This window comes from Diabrotica undecimpunctata, chromosome 4 (genome assembly GCF_040954645.1).
Source record: "Diabrotica undecimpunctata isolate CICGRU chromosome 4, icDiaUnde3, whole genome shotgun sequence".
Lineage (NCBI taxonomy): Eukaryota > Metazoa > Arthropoda > Insecta > Coleoptera > Chrysomelidae > Diabrotica > Diabrotica undecimpunctata.
The window spans coordinates 96088595-96116565 of NC_092806.1; the positions used below are offsets into that span (position 1 = coordinate 96088595).

The following is a 27971-nucleotide window of genomic DNA, read 5'->3' on the forward strand; positions in this document are numbered from 1 at the left end:
TGTTTACAAATGGAATAGAGATCGATAATAATGGTGGATCTAAAAAGATAATAAAAATAATTAAGAATTAATATTATTTTAGATTGTGGAGAATATGACTTCATTATTGTTGGAGCTGGATCTACTGGAACTCTATTAGCAAACCGCCTATCTGAAATTTCTGGCTGGAAAATTTTGCTGCTGGAAGCTGGTGACTATGGAAATAATATTACCGACGTTACTGGGATCAGTTACAAAGCTTTAATGATGAGCGATTATAACTGGGGATTTTACAGTATTCCACAAAAAAATTCTTGTTTAGGTAAATATGGGATTTGTATTTCAAAATTTGATTCAATTTACTAATTTATCCTGAGTTTCTTTCTTTTGTTTATGGGTCAAGACTCCGTTCAGTTTTTTGGAAACAATAATTATTTATGTCAATGGATCACAATAGGTGACTTAAAATTATACATTCTTATAATTATAATATTTGACAAAAAAAATAATTCATCCATTCATTATCACTCTTCTATTGTCTATCCTTTTTAAATCCCAATAATTTAAGTTTTCTTTATCTTATATTATGAAGGATTAAGCTATGGATTGCTACTCAATACAGTATACGTATACTGTATAGGCGCTCTATACTGTTATGTTCCTGTATGTTATCTATGAATAATTAATGCATTAGGTGGATTCATTTTTTGATTTTTCAAGAGAAAGATTTAATATTTGCATGAATTTAAATACGTAGTAATTTTTAATTTTCAGTAACTATTTTGTAGTAAGTATTTGTTTGTCTTATTTATAGATTTGTGACAAGAGATAAACTGTTTGTTTATCTCTTGTCACAAATCTATAAAACTTTTACTATGGTGATCACAACTAGACTAAACAACAAATTTGATGCATACCAACCAGTTGAACAGGCAGGATTCAGAAAGGGGTAAAGCACAACCGACCAACCTCACACCCTTAAAATATTGATAGAGAAGACCAATGAATACAATTTTCCAATAAACCTAGCGTTTGTTGACTATGAAAAAGCGTTTGACAGCCTAGAACTATGTGCAGTAGAAGAAGCGCTAGTTAATTGCCAAATAGATTCACGGTACAGAATGTTAATCCACAATATATATCAAAAAGCCACTATGAGAATTCAGCTAGACAGAGATTTGCAAATTCCATTAATTAGAATTTGTAGAGGTGTCAGATAAAGGGATACAATGTCAGCCAAACTTTTTACTCTGGCGTTGGAAGACATTTTTAAATCTATAGACTGGGACAATAAAGGGATTTGTATAAACGGGAAATATTTAAATCATCTAAGATTCGCCGATGATGTACTCCTGATAGCAACAACTATGAAACAACTACGAATAATGATTTCAGATCTAGAAAAAACATCTCTTGAGAAAGGACTAAAAATGAATCTAAAGAAAACTAAAATAATGACTAATACAGAAGACAGATCAGTAATTACCATAGGTGGAACAAACATAGAACACGTCCAAGAATATATTTACTTAGGACAAGCTATCAGAACAGACAAAGTAACCAGACTAAAGAAATAACCGGAAGAATAAGAATGGGGTCCCAACAGGCATTCGGAAAATTTTCATATACTATCAAAATCTCAAAAATTCCTTTAAAATTAAGAGCGAAGGTATTTAGTACATGCGTCCTACCTGTTTGACATATGGTGACAAGACGTGGACGTGTACCAAGAGCACTTAGATAGAATAAAGAAATCTCAAAGAGCTCTGGAAAGACAAATGTTGGGAATATCGTTGAGAGATAAAAAGAGGAACGAGTGGATAAGATGCAAAACCGAAACAACAGACGCTGTCGAACATGCATTAAAATTAAAATGAAAATGGGCTGGGCATACCGAAAGATATCAGGATGGAAGATGGAATAAAGAAATTGGCCGCTGGAGACCATATACTGCAAAAAGGTCAAGAGGTCTACCGCAAATGAGATGGAAAGATAACATTGAGCAAAGCGCAGGTCCAATGTGGAAAAGACAAACAGAAGACAGAGACAAATGGAGACAAATAGGAGAGGCCTGTATTCAACACATGAATAGATTTTGTGCTATAGATAGATAGATAGATTTGTTTGTTGACATCCAAAAAGTCGTGTGCGTAGTTTTTCATCGGGAGTTAAATGATTTCCTACTTATTCGTTTATTTGCTTAATTTTGTTAAGTATTTTTTTTTAATTGTATGTATTAAAACAGACAAAGTAGATTTCGGTCCTCATGATTTCATTTTCAACTAATAGCTAGACAGCTCACATGACGCATTTAATTTATATTCAAAGTTTTGGCGAGGAAAAATTATTATATTATTAATTGTATTTAATTAAATTTATTATATTTAAGTATGGTAAACATGCAAAGAAATATGTTTATACCCAACTAATATATCATGTGAATATTGTACTTGAAGTTTTAGCAATATAATTCGATCTATTGTTTCCTTGGGGAATAATATTGTGGAATTAATTGTCCTTAATCCTTATTGCACTTTAATAACAAATTTTCTTATCAAAATTATCCTAAAACCAAAATAAACAAACTCAAAAGCGTCAAGTTTGAAACGAGCAGAATTTAGTATTAATGTATATATTTAGTATATTGAGATCACGATTAAGACGAATGCAAATAAAGGAATTTTGACTTTTAAACACAAAAATCGTAGAACTAGTTGCAGCTTTGACATCTATCTTAATACCGGAAATATCAAACTCGATTTATATCAAGACTATGCAAACTCATTTTGCGAAAATGGTCCGCTGACCTATTTTGCTGTCATCTTCAATGGCCCTTTCCAAAATGTCAGAGCCCTCATCGGATCTAAGCTCGACTACGATAGCTTTATCTTTTCCTCAGCCTGTGGATCTGACAGATTTAATAAGCTCTGTTCACAATAGTCCGCGCTCCGTCTATGTCTAGATGCTTTTAGCTCTAGTCCTATCGAGTGCATGTACCGTGAATCCAATGAACGTCCTCTCGCCTTAAGACAACAATCTCGTTTACTTTTACATACTGCTTCACCATCCGCAAATCCTTCTAATCACGTTCATTCCCTTATTACCACAATGCGTCTTCTTTCAACAAAAATATTCAGCACCGCGTCATAAAATCTATACCTCAATTAATTACTTCACTATTAAAAAATATTGAATTCTGTCTGACTAGTTCACTTTCTCCACCTTTATTTTTCCCCTGGAATAAACACCTTCCTTCAATAGACACCTTACTCACCATATTTAACAAACATGAATTTTCCTACATGCATATAAAGAAAGCATTTTTAGAAATTATACAAAAAAAATCATATTATTTAATTCCCTATACCGATGCTGCTAAAGCTACCACTGGTGCTGGCTGTACAGGCACCACTAAACACGAACTTGTAAGATCATCTTGGTTACCCTTAACATTTACTAATGTTTAGTAATGCAGCGTTTACACAGTTAAATTGTGTAGTATTCTGTTGGCTTTTAAATTAATCTCCCATCAAAACAGACATATTGCCATTTGTTCAGATTCCCTTTTATCTATCCATTTAATCACTACAATTTTCACTAACCACCCATTTATTCAAAACATTTGAAATCATCAAAACAGACCTATTGCCATTTGTTCAGATTCCCTTTTTCTGGTGTCTGTTCAGATCTATTTATTCATTCACTACAATGTTCACTAACCACACATTTGTTCAAAACATTTATGACATAGACCAAAATTTCTATGCTCACGATGTAGCAGTATCTCTCATATAGCTGCCTTCTCATACTGGAATTACTGATAATGAAACAGCCGATCATTTTGACTAAGAAGCTACCAACCATAGCATTGAAGTTACCACAATTCAACTAGCTAACGATCTCAAACTCGTTTTCAAAGTGTCAATAAAGAATACTTGGCAAAACTTATGGCAAAAGAGCCAAACATGACTTGATAAACTCTAACAGTTTATTGGCCATTTCTCTCTGGACTTCCTAACTAGAAGAGGCTCATCGTTTATTTGAAGACTCCGAATCAACCACACCAAGCTGGCCATGGTTTCTTGATGTCCTCAAAAACTCGTTCAACTTGCTACCATTGCAATGTTCACCTGAGTGTGAAACACATCCTCACCGACTGCACAGAATTCACTAACCTGTATAAAGCGCTGGACATCACAAAAACTATATAGTTTCTAAAACACACTTCCTGTACCAATGGCCATAGTTGTCGAGGTATACGTTATGTAAAAAAAGTATATCGATCTTCTTTTCTCACATGTAAAAATCAATTTATTCTTGCAAAAGTGTCACTAATCTGAATGTATAACACAACGTATAGGAAAATACAAAAATACAATAATGGCTAGTATTTTCTCGGAATAATTCTGGCGCTAACATTACTCGGTTTCGGTTAGAAAAATATTCCTAGGAAAAGTCGGAAATTCCTATCATTATTGACTCGTGGTACCCTCTATTATACTGGTAATTAAAAACTGGAAAATATGCATTAAAAAATGTCTAAAATATGAATGGAATATGCAGAAATAATACGCAAATATGAATTTATAATTATTAAGATAATATGTACTTTTATTATTTTACTATTTTACTAACATAATTTTAAAGTTTAGGTTGAATAAGTGTGGTTTGATTTTAAAACAAATTGCATTCTTATTTCTTGATACATTTTCTAAACTTTAGGTTTTGTGACAAATAAAACAGCAAAGTATATATCTTAAAATATTTCATTTTAACCACAAGATGAATAAGAATATAATAAAACAAATTTACATATTTTTGTTACTACAATACATAATCATAATATATTCATTCCTATATTTTTTAAAGTAATATTATGTCTCCTACCTATCTGTTAACATTTGTTTATAAAAACAAAAACATCTCTCAAGGTTACAATACGTAATTGGAGCATATTTAAACTTTTTTATTTTAGAGACGGATCCATATTAATATTTTCATCAAAGTTTACAATATTGATTATATTATTTATTGAATGCCTTAAAGTGAAACCATCATTTTTCTGTAACGTCATCAAGTTTATCTTTCATTATTACTCCAATTTCTCCATTCAGATTTGGTATTTTCTGTTTAACCGAATCAATAGTGATTCTCAACCTGTGAGTGCACTATTTTTAATGAGAGGGAAAAGGGCTTGAGCATTTGCGAAAAAAACACCAACATCATTGACTAATTTACTAAAATAAAAAAAAATACAAATTTTGTGACAAAATAAAAAATAAAATACACACCAGCACTGATATTATACGTAACCTTATAAAGAGCATGAATACTAAATTATAAACAAGTTTAATATATATTAGTGACTTCCTTGAAACTGTTTTGCCAAGCAATGTTTATCAAAAAAGGGTATATTATTAGAAATAGGCGTTTTTAGTTCTTTTTCTATATTTAGCTGCCATCTATATTTGGTCTACAAAGCAGCCTTCGCGGAAACTACTGTTTTGCAAAGATAGGATGTTGAAAACAGTAATAGTGTACGGAACGCTCTGGTTTTCAGTGCAGAAAACTCATAATTTAACCATTTTCATACATTTACCCACATTTTTAAACATTTCTAGGTTTTTCTGCTTTAAATTCTTGCTCCAGATTTCCAATTTTTTACAAAAAGCAATAAATTTATCACTCGTATCACTATCCAATATTATGTGTGCTGGTTCCTTAAAGCTGAAGCTTCAAAATATTTAGTTTCTGTTTCAGAAGCCAAACAAAATGTACACTGCAAATTGCATCACAGATGAGGAGGTATTTTTAACCTTCCTATATCTTACATACGATGCGCGAACTTGCATCGAAGAATGCCAAGTGTGCCTCGGTAGATGATACAAGGTATACTATATGTACTTTGTCTATTTAGTTTTGTTACTAACCTTAATGAAATAATGTCAACTTGCTTTCTTTTATACAATTTATTCTAGTTTGTATAATGTGACTTACCAAGTTGATAGTATTTTAATCTTATTTACATAATAATTTCGTAACTTATATCATAACAACTACATAACAAACTTTGTAAAGAAAATGTATTTAGCATACTTTGGACTAAAACTTGGGGATCAAGACAAAGTTTGAGCTCCTCGTAAAGTTTGCAAAAGATGTGAATAGGAGCTTCGAGACTGATTCAAGGGTAAAACGAAAGTTGTCACTTTAAGGTACATATAGTATAACAAGAGCCAAGGAAACAGTGACGTCTACTACTTCTGCTCTTGTGATATCAAAGAGTTCAAAAATCAAATCATTTTATTTCGTATCCAATTCTTACCTCAGCCATTCGTTGTCTTCCTCAATAAGCAAAAAGAATACGTCCAAAGCCCCCTGCTATATTAGTAGTGATACCAGACTCAGATGAAGATGGAAAACAACCTGAGAACGATCAGGTTTCAAGCTCTGACATTGAGGATAACACTAAACCAAAATTGTTCTTCTAGGAAAATATAAATAATTTTGTGATATATCTGAATATTTCCAAAGATCTGCTAAGTTCCAAATCAATATTGCTATCAAGAATTTCTTGGTTCAGATATTCTTCTTCTTAAAGTGCCTATCCGTTCCGGATGTTGGCGATCATCACGGCTATCTTTACTTTGTTTATTGCAGCGCGGAACAGTTAAGTGGTAGTCGTGTTATACCACTTTCGTAAATTTTGAAGCCAGGAAATGCGTCTTCTAGAAGTAGTAGCTTCAGATATATTGAAAGCAATTTTGTACCTTAATTCACCCAAAAAGGAAATCTAGCTTATGTAGTGACATTAAAGGTTTTAAAATCCATTCTAAATCTAATCAATGGCGTCTGTTTATCGACTCATCGAAACGCAGCTTAAAAGAACTTTTACTCCATAACGGTGGTGTCTATGTGTCTAACTTAAACTTCCAAAAGTCGAACATAAACATCACGATAGGCAAATATGTGACGGTTAAACATAAAACAAGACAATTTGTTGTATCCAGTTTTTCGCCCCAGAACCCTAAGTTTTTCAAAATGTTTCTTGGGCGGAAAACTGGTTATAACCAATTTTTTTATTTTATGTTTATGAGACACTTGTGACCGGAAAAATCAATGGCCAACGGCAATTTGAAAGCCAGAATGCTTAAAGTTAGACAAAATAATGTTCTGCAGAAAAACTTGATACCACAAGAAAAAATCTCCTTTCTCCCCTTCATATAAAGGTGAATCTTTTGAAATACTTTGTCAAATCTCTTACACATGACAAAGAATATTTCACGTGACAGCCTCGGTTAAAAGATTCCAGGTCTCTAGACGAAATTAAACGCAGGTGTATTTGTTGGACTAGATATCAAAAGACCTCCAGCGAATCAAGAGTTTGCCAACACCGTGCCAACTCCAGAAAGAATGATAGTTCGTATTTAAGAATATTGTGGAAAAATATTTAAGAAACAGTAGAGATTCTGATTACAAAGACACATATTCTCAAAAGCATGCTAAAGTCTTTTTAAGACTTACGTTGTCTCGTGAGCCTCTATTTTCTCCACTCCTATCTGACCTATATTCCTGAGAATTTGTTCAAGGAGATGGAAATACGATATCAAGGAAAATAAAGCACAAAAATGACTGATAGTCGATAACTAATGACTAATGAGTAGATAACTGATAAATGCTACAAAGGGACATTTCAGATATTATTAAAGTGAAAATGTACTTAAAGTAGCCTCACAATAAAGAAATGATTTTTTGAATGAATTTGACTTTAGGTGACTTCAACTCGAAGGTACGGAAAGGAAGAGGTTGAGAAGTAGTAGGAAAACAAGGACTGGGTACACGTAATGAAAAAGGTGAAAGACTAGTTCAGTTTTGCAAAGATAACGAACTCATTATCAAAAACACGTGGTATAAACTTCCAAATCGAAGAATATATACATGGAAAGCACTTAGAGATGATTGTGAAATTATAATAAGAAACCAAATAGATTAAATAATAATAAATCAAAAATTCCGAAATGCCATAATATCGGCTAAAGCGTACCCAGTAGCAGAACAAGTGACCACAAGCTAGTTCTAGCAAACACAAGTTAAAAAAGTTAAAAACAAATGCCAAAACACCGAGAATCAATCTGAGAAAACTAAAACCGATATATACCAACAAATCAAAGATGACGTAGAAAGGCAAAAGCAATTGACAACAACAGATAACTGAAGGAAAGTAGACGAGATCTTGAGAAATATTACAAAACAAAAACTTCAAGAAGACACATTATCTAAAAATAAACAACGGATCACACAAGAGATAAAAGAACTGATGACCGAAAGATGGACACACAAGAATAAAAACGAACAACAGTACAAAAAAATTAATAAAATAAACAAACAGAAAATCAAAAAAGCTAAGAAACTGTGGCTATCAGAAAAGTGTGAAGAAATAAAAAGGTTAGATAAACAACATGACAGTTTTAACATACACCAGAAAATCAAAGAGACAGCTGGCATATACACGAAGAAGGGTATCGGAAATATCATGGACAAAAATAACAAGATAATAACGGAATGTACAGATAAAATAAACAGATGGAAAGAATCCATAGAAGAGCTATTTGAAGACGACGAGAAAATTGAGGTCATTAAACCAAGAGGAAGAAATGGGCCACCAATCACCAAAGACGAAATTGAGAAAGCGCTAAAACGTATAAAAAATGAGAAGATCATAGTACCAGATGAAATACCTACAGAAATCTTAAGAATATTAACAAAAAATCATATGGGCACACTAATAGAATTATTTAATGACATTTTATTATACGGGAGAGATTCCGAAAGAATGGTTAATATCAATATTCATTCCAATACCCAAAAAATCAAACGCAGTGAAGTGTGAAGAGCGCAGGACAATTAGCTTGATGAACCATATTCTAAAAGTGTTCTTACGAGTGATACATGAACGTATCTATAAATAGCAAGATGGCAGAATAGCTGAAAACCAATTGGGATTCAGAAAAGACTTTGGCACCAGAGAAACATTATTTACTGTACAAACACTAATTTAACGATGTCGAGATGTCAATTGCGACGTATTCATATGTCTAGTCGACTCAGAAAAAGCTTTCGACAAAGTACAACACCGAAGAATGGCAAAAATACTGCAGAACGCAGAATTAGATCACGAAGACGTGAGAATCATTGCCAATCTATACCGATATCAGAAAGCCATAATACCAATAGACCAACAAAAATCGAAAGAAATACCTATAAATCGTGGAGTAAGACAAGGATGTGTGCTCTCCCCTTTACTTTTTAATATGTAAAAATGGGCCATGAAAGGTATGGAATGGCACGGAAATGGGCCATGATGATCGTCAATGTCCTTAGAGATGGGGCACGTTAAGAAGAAGAAATAAAATGATTTTAGGTAAATTAAAAGCTCCTTTGAATTCAAAATTAATTAAAATATTAATTACAACAACTGTAAATTTTGATATACATCACTTTTGTCTCTTTAGGGTAATACCATTGGAAAAATAGGTATACAATTTGTAAAAAAAAACGCATGCTTGAATTCAGCGCATTAAAAATCATACAAATCAGTTAAAACTATCAAAATAGCTTTTTAAAAAGATTTGTTTGCAAACCTGTGTTATGTATTTATAATTTTACTGTAAATAGTATCTCTTTTTAGGATTTAAAGAAAATAGATGTCCTCATATTCGCGGAAGAGGTGTTGGGGGTTCATCATTACTAAATGCTCTTGTTTACACAAGAGGAAATAGAGAGGATTATGACAAATGGTGCTCTATGGGCAATAAGGGATGGTGTTACAAAGATGTTTTACCTTATTTTTTAAAAACAGAAAGATTTCGCTGGACCGATCCTAATTCTCCCGTTGATATTGACTATCATAATTTTAATTCTACAGGATTATTATCAGTAGAACAACCGATGCCTAGATCAGCACACAGCAAGGTTTGAATGTATACTTTTTTTTAATTTGTACAGTATATTTGCTTATTGCAACATGATGTATAGGTATCGTTAGTTGGGGGGTTCGTATTTATTTTTCTTTATTACCTTAAGAGGCTCTCCCTGGCTTTTTATAAGAGCCAGGTAGTAGGAGTATTTTTTATACATCCAATGGTGATTCTTACGGTTTAATTCAGTTTGAGTCGATCGGTGGGTTATCATAATGCTGATGTTCCATAAAACCATAATGTAGGCCAGTATTTGGCTGCCAAATAGACCAGACTAAAGGCTTATGTTCTGAGCGCAGTGGTATTTGCTCCTCAGAATGTTTTGTATAATTTGCGAATGATATTATTACTAGTATTTGTTTTAGCATCAGTATTTTCTGCGTATTATTTTTAAACGGCAGTAAACAACAGTCACTGAAGTATTTACCTAGTATTTACCTACCTGACTTCCAAATTTTCTATCAGTATATTGCTTGCAATTTTTAATATGTTCATCATTATCATACGCATATTTGTTTGCTATCTTTGCACCAATTTAAGATATATACAGATTAAAGAAAATAGGGACAAGCACCGATCCTTGAGGGAGTCCCATTTGCACTTTACATACTCTGCTTTTACTACCACCAGTTATCACAGCATATTGTATAATAGGGTAGCAACTCAACTGCACGATCTAATGTTGTTACAAAATTTAACCTCTTATGGTATCGTATGCATAGACATATAATACAGAAACTGACTGCTGCAATACAGTCGCCTTCCCCCAATGCCACAGATAAAACTGACGCAAAGAAGTTTCTGCATCTCTGTGAAATAGGCCGGGTTTATCGACCACTTGATCTTCTCATTGATCACGTGGTCGATAAACCTGGCGAATTGGAGAGAGATACAGAGACTGCTTTGCGTCAGTTTTCTAACGTTTTGAATTAGTGAGTCTGAGAATTTGTAAAAGAAATAAGCTTAAAATATCAAAACTGACAATAATTGTGACAAGCTTTGAGCTTGAGCTGTGGTCAAAATGCGGAGTTTAATGTAGAATGGTATTACATAAACAACATAAAGGGTATTATATGACTCCCATTCGTAATTTCTTCTTCTTAACGTGCCCTATAAAGTCCCCTTGACTTTGGCGATTAACATGGCGAAACTGTCTCTGTCTTGAGCTATTCTAAAGAGTTGCTCAGCTTTCCTCATTCCTGTCCACTCCCTGATATTCTTCAACCAAGAGGCCTGCTTTCTACCAATTCCTCTGCGTCCTTCGATTTTACCCATCATAATAACTTGAAGAATATTATATCTGTCTCCCCTTACTACGTGTCCAAAATGGGCCATCTTTTTACATTTGATGTTATCGTAATTTCTACAAATTATAAAGGCCATGATTTAGTTTTAATTATTTTGCTGACCGAATTATATGCTTGAGTTTCATTTTTAAATATTTGTTTATTTCGCATAATAACTTGTTTAAACTTTTTTAACTACAATCTTACTATTTACGACATTTTATTTTAGATATTTTTAAAAGCCAATGAAGAAATGGGCTATAGAAACCGAGATGTAAATGGTAGAGGACAAATTGGCGTCAGCAGTTTTCAGATAAATACTTACAAAGGAAGACGTCAAGATGGAGGCACTGCGTTTATTAAACCATTTCGATACAGACACAATTTGAGGGTGTTAACGCAAAGCTATGTCACTAAGATTATTATTAATAATAAAACAGCTACAGGAGTACTATATCTGCGCAATGGAGTACTATACAAAGCCAGAGCAAAAAGAGAGGTTATAGTAAGTGCTGGAGCAATCAACAGTCCTCAGATTCTTATGCTATCAGGAATTGGACCAAGACAACATTTACAGGCACATAGTAAGTACCTGATATCTTTCTGATTTTAAAAATGTCAAATGCGATAGATTTAAAAACTAAGTAAATATTACATAATGACGGTATTAGATTTTTGTTTTCATACAGGGTAGTAACAGCCTCTTATACGTATTTCGACCTTTTTAGGTCTCCTCAGAGCGGTATAGCCACTACTCTGAACCAAAACAAAAATTTTTCTTGTCCTAGACAATAGTTATTAAAATAACTAGATACGGACGTTACTACGCAATCTAAAAACAAAAGGAGAAATCAAACGATTTCTGCCTGGCGAAACCGAATTCACATTTTTCCCACTGCGCCTCCTAAAACTTGCGAAGCAAACAGCTTGATAAATTACTCAGCAAGGGAATCTAAAATTGCATTTCACATTATTATATTATTGCCGTTCATCATGGTTAAAATTCGTAGTGAATTCAGTTTCTGGTACTCCAACCGAAGTAAAGTAATAAAACATAATGACGGTATTAGATTTTTGTTATTAGAAAAATTTAAATTCGGTGCCGCCAGGTAGAAATCGTTTGATGTTTTAATGATGTTAGAATCGTTTCTCTTTTTGTTTTTAGATGGCATAGTAACGTTTGTATATAATTATTTTGATAACTATTGTCTAGGAAGGGAAAGATTTTTGTTTTGATTCAGAGTAGTGGCTATACCATTCTGAGGAGACCTAAAGAGGTCGAAATACGTATAAGAGGCTGTCGCTGCCCTGTATCAGAACAAAAATCTAATACCGTCATTATGTTTTATTACTTTCCTTCGGTTTGAGTACCAGAAACTGAATTCGCTCTGAATTTTAACCATCATGAACGGCATGTGGAATGCAATTTTAGATTCCCTTGCCGAGTAATTTATCAAGCTGTTTGCTTTGCAAGTTTTAGGAAGCACAGTGGGAAAAATTTAAATTCGGTTTCGCCAGGTAGAGATCGTTTGATTTTTCTTTTTGTTTTAAGTGATTAGTATTAAGTCTATGTGCTCTGATAACTTCTAAATATACTAATTTCGTATTTCATATAAAAACGTCTTACGAAGAGTACATAATTTTTTTTACTTTCGCATCAACTATAACCTAGTATTTATGGGATATTAAGTAGAAAAAAGAACAGCGTTTGTCAATATGCAGTGTGAATTCAAAGTGTGCCCTCCTACCACTATATATTTTCTAAACAATTAAACTTAATATTGTTCTGAAGCTGTTTTCTTGTAAATAATGTTTTGATAAGTTTTGACATAAATAGTTTATTTACAAATGTGCCATTAGATAAGACTTAACAATATTTAAAACAAAATTAGAAAATAATGATACATTGGCAACTAGAACAATACTAAATGTATCAGCTATAATGGAGTTATTAACATTATATATTCACAATACCTATTATTAACTAAATCATAAAGTATATAAACAACATTTTGGTCTAGCAATGGCCTCTAGTTTATCTCATGAAAAGAGAATATAACAACCCACTACCTTTTCTGGACGTTTTAATCTCTAAGAACGATATCTAAATTACAAATCAAATCTCAACATCAATATTAAAATAGAATTCATTATATCCTTCTACGATATAGCCAAAACTACTTGTTCTAACAAAAATGGTATGCGATCATTCACAAGGTTTGATCATGCAATCAAACGATTTAAATGTAGTCCTAAAAGAAACAGATGGTAAAAAGAAAAAAATCAAAGAAATGGCTCTAATTAAGCTACATGAGACCAATTGTATCTCAAATACCTCAGCAGAATGCAGTATTATCTGGTAACCCATATTAAAAGAGAAAGTTAATAAAAAGAAAATACCACTATTAGTTAGTAAGTCAGTAAATAAAATACATATAAAAACAGAGTTTGGTGTTTATTGAGAGTAAACTAAATGTAAGACCAAATATTTACCATGCCAGGATAGTATTATTACCTTTTCTTTCGTGTTTTTTCTCATGATTTACTATGGAATCACTAACAGGAGAATTTTACTGTTATCATGGCATGTGGTTGCCTCTTTAAAGACGAATCACTTGCTATGTTTTTTTTATGGATCTTCTTAAGTTGGAAGTTGATTTCATGTAATCTAATGAACTATCTTACAATAAAGTCGTCCCAGGAATACACACTCAGCAATATTGGCAATATTGTCAATATAATTTTACAGTCTTCTACTTTAAAATGTGTAATATATGTTTGAATTGTTAATATGAATGAGTTAGATAAAATTAAATTATTAGAAAAATTTTTTCACCGAGTAAAAAAATCAAAAATTGTTTAATTTATTAATGTTTTGTATTTTGAGAATGATTTCCGTCGTGAAAATTGAAACGTAAATAAACTTATTTTAAACTTAAATTGTGGCTTATTCCCAATTAAATTATTTAGTAAATAAATTATTAACTTTTTGAAATACAAAACTAAGGTGTCTGTTATGTAAAGTGAAAATTTTAGACGTGCTTTGTATACTGCTGGACTGTTTTTATTTCTGCTATATATGATATATGCGAAAAATCTGAATATAAAAAAGTATCCCTCGTCTTCCAGCGCCTGTGCACCGGGTGGCCGCCGGACACCGCCGCTGGACGCAAGAAAGGCGTGGCAATTGAGGCGAACAGTTGCGGCGCCTTCGCCTTCAGCTTTTAGTTTACCCTTCCAACTTCCCTACGGCTACTCCAAATTTCTCTAATCTCAGTCGCCAAACTCCAAAACCCGGCGGCGGTGGGGTCCTACGCATTAGACGCGTCTGCCGGTGCGGGGACCCCGCCCTCGATCCTGACACACACACACACACACTTTTCGAGCCTTCCTCGACAGACTATCTAGGAGTAGCCGACTCACCCTATCCAACTTCCCGCCCCCTCACACCCCAACAGGAAGCTCGTAGCTCGGAAATTGTCGGAGAGGCACTGGTGGGGTCACTGACGCCAAATAGGTGACACCAATAAATACCAGTAGAAGAGAAGACCAGCCCAACTGCATCTCAGCATGCATCACCGACTAGTCCTTATCCTCACGGAAGGATGAATGGCGAATTCCCGGCGCCAAAAAACGGGGACATTTTGGCTATGGAATGATAACCCAGACAGACGAGTCCAGATGGAGAAAACCAGCTTTTAAAAAATCCGCAATTCAAGCTGGAAGACATCGCGGCGAAGGCCATGCGTAGTTGGTCGAGAGCGATTCCTGTAAGGAACCAGGCGACCAAGCGTAGAAAGCCCTGAAGGCACTACTATACAGATAGCGAAGCCGACCAAAAGGAAGGCGGTCAGAGTCACCTCCCTAGAGGAGGTGGATCTAATGACAGACGAGAAGGTTATTAAGGCCAGGCTGGCCGGGGCCTCCAAGAAGAAAGTAAGGGATCTGGTGGGAAAAGGCCAGGATTACATTGAAGCCAAGCACTCGGTGATCAAGGCCAACCTCACCAAGGTGCTTGGACGACAAAAGGAAAATCCCCCTAAGTCTAAAGAGAAGGCGGAGCAAAAGCTGGAAATGGCTACGCAAAAGTCTACAAAGGAGCGACAAAGGTCGGACCACAGTACGCAGTAAGCGGAAGCCAAAAAGAGGCCGAGGAAGTCAGAAATGACTTTTACACAAGCCCTTTGCTCGGCAAAGGTGGCTGTAGTATGTGATGGCTTCCCTGGAGTCAGGATGGAACCCACAAAGCTTAAGGCAGTGCAAACATCCATCTTGGAGGCTCTGGAGAGAACGCCAGAAGAAGGGCCGCAAATCAGGCTGCTAAAGAGCACGTTCAAGCCCGGTTACCTGGTTATGACGTGCGCGGATAGTGCAAGCGCACAATGGCTCAGGGACACTACTCCCACTCTGAAGCCTTGGGAAGGTGCAAGCCTCCAGGCTAAGGACGAGAGTGAAGTCGAGAGGCCGTGTTTTTGCACTGTCTACATCCCAGACGAGGACGGAAAGAGGTTGGAGGCGGAAAGTGTGCTGACTCGATTAAGGGTCAGCAACCAAAAGCTCAACACTCTTATATGGACCGTTTTGGGCAAAACACCTGCAGAAAAAGGGCAGGTATGGGTCCTCTCAATGGACAAAGAGTCCTTTGAGGAACTCAACAAACTTCAAATGTGTCCTTACTTTGGCATCGGAAGAATTAAATTCCGTGTCAAGAATGATGGGTACATTAAGAAGGTTGCAGAGGCCGGACCATCGGGGTTGCAAGGCGTAACTGCCGCAACCTCGGCAGTCAAGGCTAAGCAAAAAAGAAAAGAAGTAAAACCTTCAGAGGGGCAAAGCTCTAAAGTAGCGCCAAAGAAGGTTAACACTTCGACCAAACACATGGCTCGCCCTAAGGATGATAAGTCGAGGGAAGGAGCTAAAGAAGGAATAATCCCGAAAGAAGTCCGTACCGACTTGCAGGGGAGTGCTACAAACCCGCCCAGAAGGCTAGAAGCCACTGAGCGGGTGGCCGCTCCCATGGAAGGGGTAGAGGACACGAGAAAACCCGAAAGTTAGCCTTCAGTTTAGAGGAAGGCAGAGTAAAGGTCCTGCAGGTCAACCTTCATCATGCTAAAGCTGCGTCGGCGGTTTTGTGCAGAAGGTTTGACATGGAAGGCCTGGACTTGGCCCTACTGCAGGAACCATGGCTCCACGGAGGGAAGATTGCATACTTGAAGCCGCAACAAGGTAAGTTACTATACGATGCGAAAGGAGAGACACCTCGAGCATGCATTGTATATGGTAACGAAGTAAACTGTACACTGATTCCGGATCTTTGCTCCAGAGACTTTGTTACAGGTATTTTAACCGCTTCCACCGAGGAAGGTAGTAAAAGATGGTTGGTCTGTTCTGCCTACTTCGCTGAAGAGAAGGTCTTTCGCCCAGGCATAGTAGAGGACGTTATAACCTACAGCCGAAGGGAGAACCTTCATCTAATACTGGGATGTGATGCCAATGCCCACCATCTGGCATGGGGGAGTACGAACATCAACAGTCGAGGTGAGTCTTTACTACAGTTCATCTTAAGCATGGGTTTAGAAATAGCCAATATAGGAAATAAACCTACCTTCGTTACGGCCACGCGCAAAGAAGTCTTAGATGTAACACTTTGCAGTGAAAAAACGTACGATACTATAAAGAATTGGCATGTGTCAGAGGAACCTTCATGTTCCGACCATAGGCACATTCGATTTGATTTAATTACTTCGACTCGAATGGTTCAGGAACCCAAGAGAGACGGATTGGGAAGGCTATAGAGGCTCACTCGAGAAGTCTCTTGAGGGAGGAATCGGTACCATAAAAGATAGCAGATACCAGAGGCAGGCCAAACAGTTCATCAAAGGACATTCGGCTAAATTTACAGCAGACTTACTTTCGCACAGACGCAGGACTGTCAGAATGATAGTGGGTCTGCTCACTGGGCACTGTAGACTCAATAGACACTTGAGTCTCATAGGCCTGACAGAAGAGGGCACCTGTCGTTTCTGTCTGGAAGAAGAGGAAACCGCTCTACACGTTCTGTGCCATTGCGAAGGTCTCGCACGAATGCGGTTTCTAGAACTCGGAGAGGAAAAACCGGAAGCACTAGGCTACATGAAAAGGCCACTATCAAGGCTGTTGAGTCTCATTAAGAGGACCAAGCTAGATGAAGTGCTTTAAAATAAGGGGGAAACACAATAGATCTGCAAAGGTCGCAGTGTATCAGGCTCTATTGGCCGCCCCATTTTCTACATTCTACATTCCCTCGTCTTTCGAAGGTTGGGAGATCATCATGATTATTTAAACTGCAATTAAGCTGCTGTTAGACGAGCAATTAAACCACTCTCTGACATTGCGAAGCCATGACACACAATCGTCTCCACACAATGCTAGGCTTTCCTAAAATCTTTTCCTATATTATATTCTGCAGAAGCCGGTATTTTCTTCCTCTCATAACGTTGGCAAAGTATTGGAATTTTCGTATCTTTATTTCAGTACTTAGTTCTGTTCTTTTGAAAGTCTTCGCAGTACCTTCATTTGCGACTCTAATAAATTCTTTTGATTTTTCTGTAAAGTGACATCTCAAAAACTTTCAATTTGCTCATCGTCGCTTTAGTCAGAATGACTGCCTCTACAGGAGAATACTAAATATGTAACATCTAAGCATGCACATTTTTACATTAACGCTCAAAGGTCTATTGCAAAAAATATGTTGTATTTTCATACATGATAGTTGATGTCGAAGAGTCCATTGTTGCTTTTACAAGTCGGATGTATTTTTGAGGGATATTAAAGCTTTGCAATATTTGATAGAACGTTTGACATGTGTATAGTCGATTTTATCTATAACGACTTTACCCTCTGTATCCTGAGGTGACTTACCACGAGCAACAAACTACCCTTCAAATGTTGTTTCTAAAAATAAACTACATGATGGGCTAACAGTTCATCCTGCTAATATCATCTTGGTAGTATAATGGGTTTATTACTTTCTCGTTCAGATATTAAAATACGTTTATCCTCTTAAAAATTTGCCACAAATAAAAAGACATAAAATGCGTTTATTTTTTACTGCCCAGTAAAGGTTAAAGTACCAAGAATTTTTGAGTAGGTAATTTGTAAAATACACCATTTTTTTTAAATTTGGCTTTCGCAGAACTAATCTACATATTTTGAATTAATTTTTTTGTTGCCAGTACAAAAGACGAAATTTGCAAAACTCTAGCTATAATGTATGCTACATACATTAAACTTTACATTATTTGTCAAGACAAACAATATAAACGATACGAGTATATTACTTTGACCTAAATAAGTCTAAAATACTGCTTATGACCCTGACCTGCTGTATTGTTAAATAGTACTTAATTGTAATAAAAGGTTTTACAACCTTTGTTTATGCTTTATAAGAATTCTTTTCAAATTCTTTGTGTTTTATAGAACGATTTTTAAAATTTATGTATTAAATGAAATGTAAGTTAGAAAATTCTTTAATAAAATTATTAATGTATGCTATTTAGGTGTTTTAGGAAATCTAGTTAAAAATATTTGAATGGTTTGATAATATTTTTACTGAACTCGATATAATTAAGTAATCAATTAAAATTTATATCAGTCTAATAATAATCAAACATGAGCATTTTATAGTAGCAAAAATTAAGTATATTGAAATAAATTAAATTAAAAAGAGTAATTTACCATGTATTTAAACTAAACAAACAACAATACAAATAACACGATTAACAGTAATAAAAGTGAGACAGTTTATATGTGCATGTTTATTATGACTGACAACCTTTGTTAGTGATTTTAACAATAATGAGGCTTACTGTCAATATTGAACCACAATTAACTCGAAAAGTATTAACTTTATGTGTAAGGAACTCTAATACTATTTGGGAGACAACTAAATTCTTATTTTGATAAAAACATACATGATTTATTTATAATTATGGATACATTGTTATTATGAAATGTGTTTTAAAATTTAAAAACCAACCTGTCGGTGTATTAAAAAAAACGATACTCGCTGTCGTTAGAAGTTTTTAAGATATGTTACTACAGGGATAAATTAAAATTATAATCAGTATTCAAAATCATGTCTTCGTCTGTAATTTTTTTTGAAAAATGATGAATATCTTAAATATATAAATGCGTAATTTGCTATGTGCTTAACAATGCTTAATATTTCTAATACGGCTTATAATTTAAAATGTGCTTCTACTTTTTTAACTTATACAGAGGTCGGCATAAGTCAGGCAACAAATTTGCATTAAGAGAAAAAATTCAGCGTCAAAATGAATTTATTCAAAGAAATTACAAAAGGGATTCGAAAAAGGATTACTGTAAGAGTTCAAATTAATGCATATCTTGATCAATGCATTTACTGCAACGTTTTGCAACAGAGAGGCAGTTCCGGCTCAAGTTGTCCGCGAAGATTTTCAAATTCACAGGGTGTTAGGTCACGTGACCGTGAGAGCCACTCAACGGTTCCTTGTTTTCTTATAGTTCTGAAAATGCGTCTGCTTGACGACCACATGCAATCATGACACCGACACAATGGTCTAAAGCACGTACATGCTTACATTTAATTTTTTTCGATAGCGCTACCAGACTTTTATTTTTCTACGAGGCTTGCCAAAAGTAAGAACTAGTATTTTATAATCTTAATTTATTACACTTAATATTAATTTGTTATATAAATTGATGATTGATTGATTTACATACACACTTAACAAAAAAATAAAATGCCGTTTAACAAACGTAATGTTTTAACAAATAAAAATAAAATTAAGTAAATTGAATTAAAACAAAATAAAATTAAATCAAATTAAGTAAAATGAAGTAAAATTAAATAATAAATAAAGGTAAATGAAACTAAATAAAATTAAATAACATTAAACATAATTAAGTAAAATTATATAATAATAGTCTCCCGTTTTATACCGCTGTCGCGGCTTTGGGAGTATAGCAGGGTAGTCTGCTATATCTAGGGCCTACGGTATACAAGGAAGGTAACATGGCCAGTGCTACGCTTCAACCGTCTATTATTACCCCTGGTTTTACCCAAGGTACTCATTTTTATTCAGGCTGAGTCGACCTGGGGCCTATAGACATTTTTAAAATGTCTAGATGTTCTTGCCGGCGGTGGGATTCGAACTCCGGACCACCAGCTTGCGAGGCAAACATCCTACCGCTTGCGCTACGCAGACCCTATTAAGTAAAATTAAATAAAGGTAAATAGAATTAAATAGAATTAAATAGAATTAAACATAATTAAATAAAATTAAATAAATTAAGTGAAATTAAATAAAATTAAATAAAATTAGTCTAACCCAACCTAAATACTTAATAAACAATATTTATTTTTAACTAACAAATTCTCTCTTTTCGAAATAAATAAGACTTGTCAAATAATGCATGGCAACTAAAGCCAAGTACAAAATAAAAAAAAAATCAGACAAAAATAAGCAATATGTTTCATAATTTATCTATTTGAAATAAATATTTTAATAAATATTGAGTGAATACAAGAAATAATCATAACTGAAATAACTAATTCTCTATTTCCATAAAAAATTATATTTTGAGGTAATATTGTTTAATAAAATGCGCTCAATCCATGTGCGCATCCTGTCATGGAGGCCAAAAACTTCGTTTGTAAAATGGTATAAAATTTTTAATAAAATTTTAAAATTATCTAAAATGGATTTATAACTTTTCAGAACGTTCCTAATTCTATCAGATTATTATCAGTGAAAAATTGCTATAAAGTAATTGGAACTGGCCACATAATGAGGTCAGATGATTCTTAGATTATATAATTAGAGTAACAAACCTTATAATTATTAAGACACTGGGTCAATGATAAGGGATTACATTTTTTTAAGGTAACGTACAATTTCCCAGCTCGAAAAAGGTACCTTACGCCCTAACTTGCAACAACCAACATTTAAACCTTTGTATAAAACCTTTTTCAATTTTCGCTAATATTCCTTTAGTTTGAATTTTGGTAATTTTAAGAATTTTGGAATTTTTTAATGTTTAGAAATTATGGATTTTTGTATTTATCATTATTGAATGTATACACGTATAGATCTATACATTTATTTTATACTTCATGTCACCTATTGTTAGAATTTTGGACGCAAAGACCACAGAGGTATTCTTGTTTTTCCTGACCGATGTAATAATGTATCATCCAGATAATTCTCTCGTTTCCTTTTTATTTTGTTAAAAAACCCCAGCATCCATAAGAGAAGGTTTTCAAAGCCAAAATATATTCATTTTAATAATTTAATCTTTTCTTATTAAATTCTTATTATTTTATGAAAATACGCAAAGATTATTGTAAGATGCTGGATCATAAAGATGAACTTAACTATACTATATATTATTAAGTTACTTAACTTATTACATCATATCTTGATAAAAGTAGATCAGAAAATATTACTGCAGAATGAAAGTATTCATAGAATTTAGTTGTTTGTTTTCATTTGATTGAAACTAAAACTTTATTATTATTTCGGTAAAATTTTATTTTCTTCTGGTCTTGTCTTTTTTCCAATTTTTAGAAGCTATAAAGAAAATAAATTGATGCCGCCCTTTCGACAATAGGATTATTATTTGTTTCTTTGTTCTGTTCACTTAATATTTCTGGTTTAGCTCTAGCAGCTACTATCTTATATTATTTTCTTTTCTTTCTCTCCGAATCTACTTTATTTTGTGTATCAAAGGAAATATTTAAAGAACCACGCCCACATCTCTTTCAAGTCTGAGCAATGCAGCCTTGTCAATAATGTGTACTTTAAACTATCAAAAGTTTGTAGTGCTTGAAATAAACCAACAGCCACACTACTTTAAAACAATTTGGTTTAGTGACGGAAGCTATTTCCCTTAATAAAAATATTTACACACACAATGTGAGGTAGTGGAGTGATACAAATACTCACGTCTTTCGTAAAAAACAAACTCAATTTCTAGAAAAGTAAATGTTCGGCAGGTATTTTGGGAATCAAAATAGTTGATCTTGTTTTTCTCAATGCTAACTTAACCGGTGAAGTGTATCTGCAGATATTACCAAACGCAATTGGGCCGTTAGTTATTGAAATTCTGAAAGATAATATAGATGAATTCGAGAACTTGTAAATAGCAAGATGGTGCTTATCGCTGCAGTATAGTTCGACTCGAGCAGCCGAACAGTACGGACGTGAGAGAGAAGCGTGCTTAGGTGGGGGCGACTGACCTATTGTCAACGGAGCTTTTCAGCTCCCGGTGGGTAAGACACCGAGTGTGGCATAGGCACTTGTCCTACATATTAGCGAAAAGCGGATGTGAGGTTGTTACTAGTTAAACCGTAGAGGAGCTGTTTTTATAGGCTCCTCGCGGAGGCTATAATAGCTTCGCGTTTGCGAAGAATTCGGGATCACCTCAGTGTGTCGTCAGGGATGACACTGTAAGGCCTTGACATTTGACAAGGTCGGACAGAAACGGCCCCTGCTCCTGAGGTGTGAGAAACAGGAAGAGGATCCCTCACTGTGAATACAGGGAGTGAACTACCGCGAGGTACCTGGGACGGCACCCAGTAAGCCGTACTGACAGCGGTCAGTCGGTGGAAAAAAAACAGAGTCGTCTAAGTAGAATTTTCTTATATCTTATGAACTATTTGTTCACTGCCTTACGGCAATATGAGTGATATTCCCCCCCCAGAAAGTGTTGTCACGCAGGTGACAACACAAGAAGAAGAAGAGAATGATTTAGCCGAATCATCAAACCCCTCTGTTGACAGCTCGATCGAGCTATATAATAAATTTATTAAATCGACTAATCCCGCGATCGACGACATAGAAATCGTAATATCTGACGATGACTCCTATCTGCCCGAGTCGGAGGAAGAAAAAAGCGAAATCGACACCGATGACGATATCAATACGATGGACGCCATCGACGAAGAGCCGAGCCCAGCTGCAGAATCGCGCGAAGCCCCACCCCCAACTGTAGTAGAGACACAACCCGCCGTGGACAACGTCTCCAAAAATGAAGCCGAGCCCGAAATCGGCAAGAAAATGAAAAGGCTAAGGCCCAAAGAAGACTCTTCGGAAGACGAAGAAGTAAAGAAAAAGGCCAGAGAAATGGCGGAAAGGGAAAAGGCCAATGAGCTTTTAAGGTCGGTCAATGTACTGACGGAACAGATCAAATCCCTTAAAGAAGAAAGCCGTATCCGCGAGGAAAAGGCAAATAAACAAATCCAAGACCTTCTCGCTCAGATGACTGAGCTGAGAAACGAAAACAAAGAAAAGGACAAGGAGATACAAAAACTTGTACAACATATAATGGCATTAACAGCAGCCAAGGAGAAAGAAGAGTCAATAATGGAAATCGACCCGTGGAAAGCCTCCCTCGATAATGACGTTGTAAAGCTAGTGGAACTAGGAATCGGTTCACCTCCCCCCGTAAAGCCATCCGGTAGCAAAGGCAAGCCTAAAGAGCCGGAAAGAATCATAACAACCAAAGAACCTGCAGGTTGGACACAAGTCCAAAACAAAAAAGGAAAAAAGACAGGCACCACTACTGAGAAATCAGACAGTGGTGTGAAAACAAAAATAAGCGTCGCCGAAAAGCAGACGCAGATAATAAATCAGCGCAAAGAAATCGAATTTAACAAGGCTGCGAAAGAGGCTCATGAAAGAAGCCAGAAAAAGAAAACTGCCCAAAATAACTTGAGCAAAAATAGCCAAGTTGAAAAAGAAAACGACGTACCAAAAGACTCACCGCAAACAAGCGAGGAGCCTATAGTAAAAGAGCCGAAACCACCGGCGATAATCCTAAAAACTGTAGGAGAACACCAAAAAATCCTGCAGAGAGCAGCCAACCAAGGCATAATATCAGTCAATAAGTTTGCACGATCAGGCAGATCGATTGTTATTAACACAAAAACCAGAAAAGATTACCTAGGAATGGTACACATCCTAGAAGAACACAGTCCAAAAGTAGAATTCATCGCATATCCCATAGATAGCGATAAACTAAAAAGAGTCATTATAAAAGGGCTATCTGCTACTACTAGCACAGTAGCAATTAAAGACGAACTATACAATAAAGGAATAGAAGCAACAAGGGTGATCAATATGATCTCCAAAAAAGCTGATAAAAAAGTACTGCCACATTTCATCGTCACCCTCAAAGAGGAAGACGTTGCAAAAATTAAAAAAATATCTGATATATGCTACATGCGCATCTATGTGGAGGATGAATTCAAAATCACAAAAGACACCCTACAGTGTTATAACTGTCAAGGGTTCTATCACAGCTCAAAGGCTTGCCATTGCGGATCCAGATGTGTAAAATGCGGAGAAAACCACATCAGTAACGACTGTGAGAAAAGCCGGGAAACCGACCCCAAATGTGCAAACTGTGGTGAAGCGCACACAGCAAATTATAGAGGATGCTCTAAGGCCCCCAAAAAGAAAACACCTGTCCCAACAAGACCGGTAGGAAGACCCATAAACAGCGCTCCAATCAACAAAGGAGTCAGCTACGCACAGGCAGCGAAAAAATCCGCTGAAACCACCTCAGAATCTCCAGCACAACCACAAGAAGTGTCGGTACAGGACGCAGCTACCCTCATCGCAAACTTCCATACAGAGTATAATAACAAAATGATGGAAATGATGTCCATGATGGACGAAGCAACAAAAATGATGACTGCATTTGGAGAAGCCGTCCGAAAATGTTAGCAAACCAAAACGAAGATCTACGCATTGGGTCATGGAATTCCGGCGGAATATTCAAAAAGATCAACCTTCTGGATGAAATAATAAACAGATTAGAGCTCGATATCGTAGCCCTTCAAGAAACCAAACTAGTGGAAAGGAAAAAAACAAAATTTCCAGGCTACGATATCTATAGAACGGATCATAGAGCATTATCAGGAGGAACAGCTATATTAGTCAAAAGGGGACTCGAACACGAGCACATCCCAACACCAGACGGACTGGTGACAATGGAAGCCACAATTATTCGACTTAAGGCCAACAACGAAAAACTAAAAATAGTGTCAGCTTACGTTAGACCACATGATCCGATTTTCAACGAAGATTTGAGCCTAATACTGAACTCAGAAGAGCCAACTATAATTATTGGAGACCTAAATGCTAGATCTCCCAATTGGTTTGACAGGACGACCAACCGAAACGGAAGATATCTCTGCAACCATCTCGAGAACAGACCGAACACATATGTCATCGGACCAACAGAACCGACATGTTTCCACGGAGAACTCCCTACGTATCTCGACATTGCAATCCTACACAACGTGGGTCAACAATACGAGATACACTCTCTAAATGAAGGCGATTCGACACATAACCTAATCGTCCTGACCCTGGGCGCAACAGAATTGAACTATTTGCAGCCCCACAACAGAAAGAAAACAAGTTGGCCAAACTTTAGAAGAATTGTGAGCGAGAACATCGGTAACATCCCAACAATTAATAATATTACAGAACTAGAAGACAGTGTAATAAAACTAGAACAAGCAATAAACAATGCTATCGATGCCAGCTCCAAAACCGAAACAATCACAAGACAAAAAGGAAGATTCAGGGATATAAGTATAGAACTTCAAAACCTAATCAAAGAGAAAAACCGGAAAAGAAGAAGAGCCTACCGCACAAGAATGGTAGAAGACAAAAGGATTGCAAATGAGCTAGACAGGGAAGTGAAAAAACAACTTCAAAATCATAGAAATGAAAGCTGGGACTCCTATATCGATGAGCTAAATCCTAACAAATCCGCCTTCTGGAAGTTATCTAAAATCCTTCGAAAGGACAAGAAACCCATACCTCCCCTACACGGAGTAAACGGGATTGTCCATACGGAAATCGACAAAGCCGAAGTCATGAAGGACGAACTAGAAAGGGCGTGTAGAAACAACGAAGACCCCGACGATGACATAGACTTTGAAGAAGAGGTAGAAAGAACAGCGAGAAGACTTAGAAGGAAAAAGGGCAGAATAGGTATTACACATACATCTCCCGAAGAAATAAAGGAACTTATAAAAATGACAAATGCCAAAAAAGCCCCAGGACCCGACAACATCACAAATAGGGGGCTGAAAAATCTACCAACAAAAGCTATTGTTTATATCACTAACATAATAAACAACATGCTAAAACTACGATATTTCCCAGATAGGTGGAAAGAGGCACACGTAATAATGATTGCAAAACCTGGTAAAAACGGCACATTTCCGCAAAATTACAGACCTATCAGCTTATTATCATCTATAAGCAAGATAGCGGAAAGAGTTATACTAAAAAGACTTAATGAAGAATCACAAATGCTAGGAACCATACCAGAGGCTCAATTCGGGTTCAGAAGCGAACACTCCTGTGAATTACAGGTACTACGACTTACAGAATTCATAACCAAAGGATTTAATGAAAAAATGTACACAGCTACAGCTTTTCTGGACGTCAGCAAAGCCTTCGACAGAGTCTGGCACCATGGACTCATCTATAAAATGAATGAATTTGGTTACAGTGAGGCGATGACATGCCTCCTTGCGTCATATCTTGCCAACAGAAGGTTCAGAGTTCGAGTAGGGGCAACCCTATCCGAAGTCGGGACCCTGGAGGCGGGTGTGCCTCAGGGAGCGGTGCTGTCGCCGTACCTGTACACCATCTATATGGCCGACACGCCAAAAGAGCCAGGCTCTCTGTTGAGTCTTTACGCTGACGACACAGCAATAGCTGTTAGCTGGAGAAACCCGGATCATGCAGCTAATCATCTGCAAAGAGCACTAAACAGATTCCAAAGATGGTGCATAAAATGGAAAATAGCCCTAAATCCAGATAAAACACAGGCTGTAATGTTTAGTCACAGAAGAAGTGTACCAAATCGCGAAATTACAATCGAAAACACCCCAGTAGACTAGACCAACCAGGCTAAATACCTAGGGGTACATCTAGATAAGAAGCTAACGTTCACTGAGCACATCAATCAGCAAATACGCAAAGCCAAAGCGTTGAAAAGTCAGCTCTCAACACTTATTGGAAGGAAAAGTAAACTACGATTTAAAACCAAAATCAGGGTTGCGAATAGTATTATCCTGCCAGTCCTAACATATGCATCCGCTGCGTGGGGACACACCTGTAAAACAAACAGGAAAAAGATACAGACTACTCAAAATCAAATAGTCAGAGATGCCCTTAAGATACCAAGGTACGTACCCTTGAGATATGTATATAGAGACTCAGGACAAACAAGAATCCTACGCACGCTAGACGAGAGAGCATATGAAATTTTTAACGGACTAAGAAACCACCCCAGCAGAATGTTAAGAGAGCTGACTAACTACAATGAAAACACAAGGACGGTACACAGAAGACCAAAACAACAGATAGCTCGATATAGGGAGAACCCGAACGAATAAATAAAGAATGAGATGGTTGCAAGAAGAACGAACAAAGAAATGCAGTCAATCAGAAAACACACCAAAAAAAACTCTGGCGAGAGGGTACGGTTTTCTTTTTTAGGTTTTTAGGTTTTTAGGTAATTATAAGTCCAACATACACCGGGGTGTGTGAGAGCAATATACACTTGGGAATGCACACCCCAATACACGCACACAAATAGGATTAAGGAAAAAAGGAAAGAATTGTTGCCCAGGCATTTTATAGTCCCGACGCCACAAGGAAGTCCACAAAAAAAA

General features: G+C 35.9%; 1 protein-coding gene across 1 annotated transcript in view; it reads left to right on the forward strand.

The window, feature by feature from the left end:
- The window catches only part of LOC140439801 (glucose dehydrogenase [FAD, quinone]-like), a 36105-nt gene that overhangs the window by 6056 nt on the left and 2078 nt on the right, over positions 1-27971 (forward strand). The window contains exons 2-4 of the mRNA XM_072529945.1: positions 83-301; positions 9665-9948; positions 11469-11823. Coding sequence (XP_072386046.1) covers positions 83-301; positions 9665-9948; positions 11469-11823 — 858 coding nt within the window. The remainder of the gene's footprint in view (positions 1-82; positions 302-9664; positions 9949-11468; positions 11824-27971) is intronic.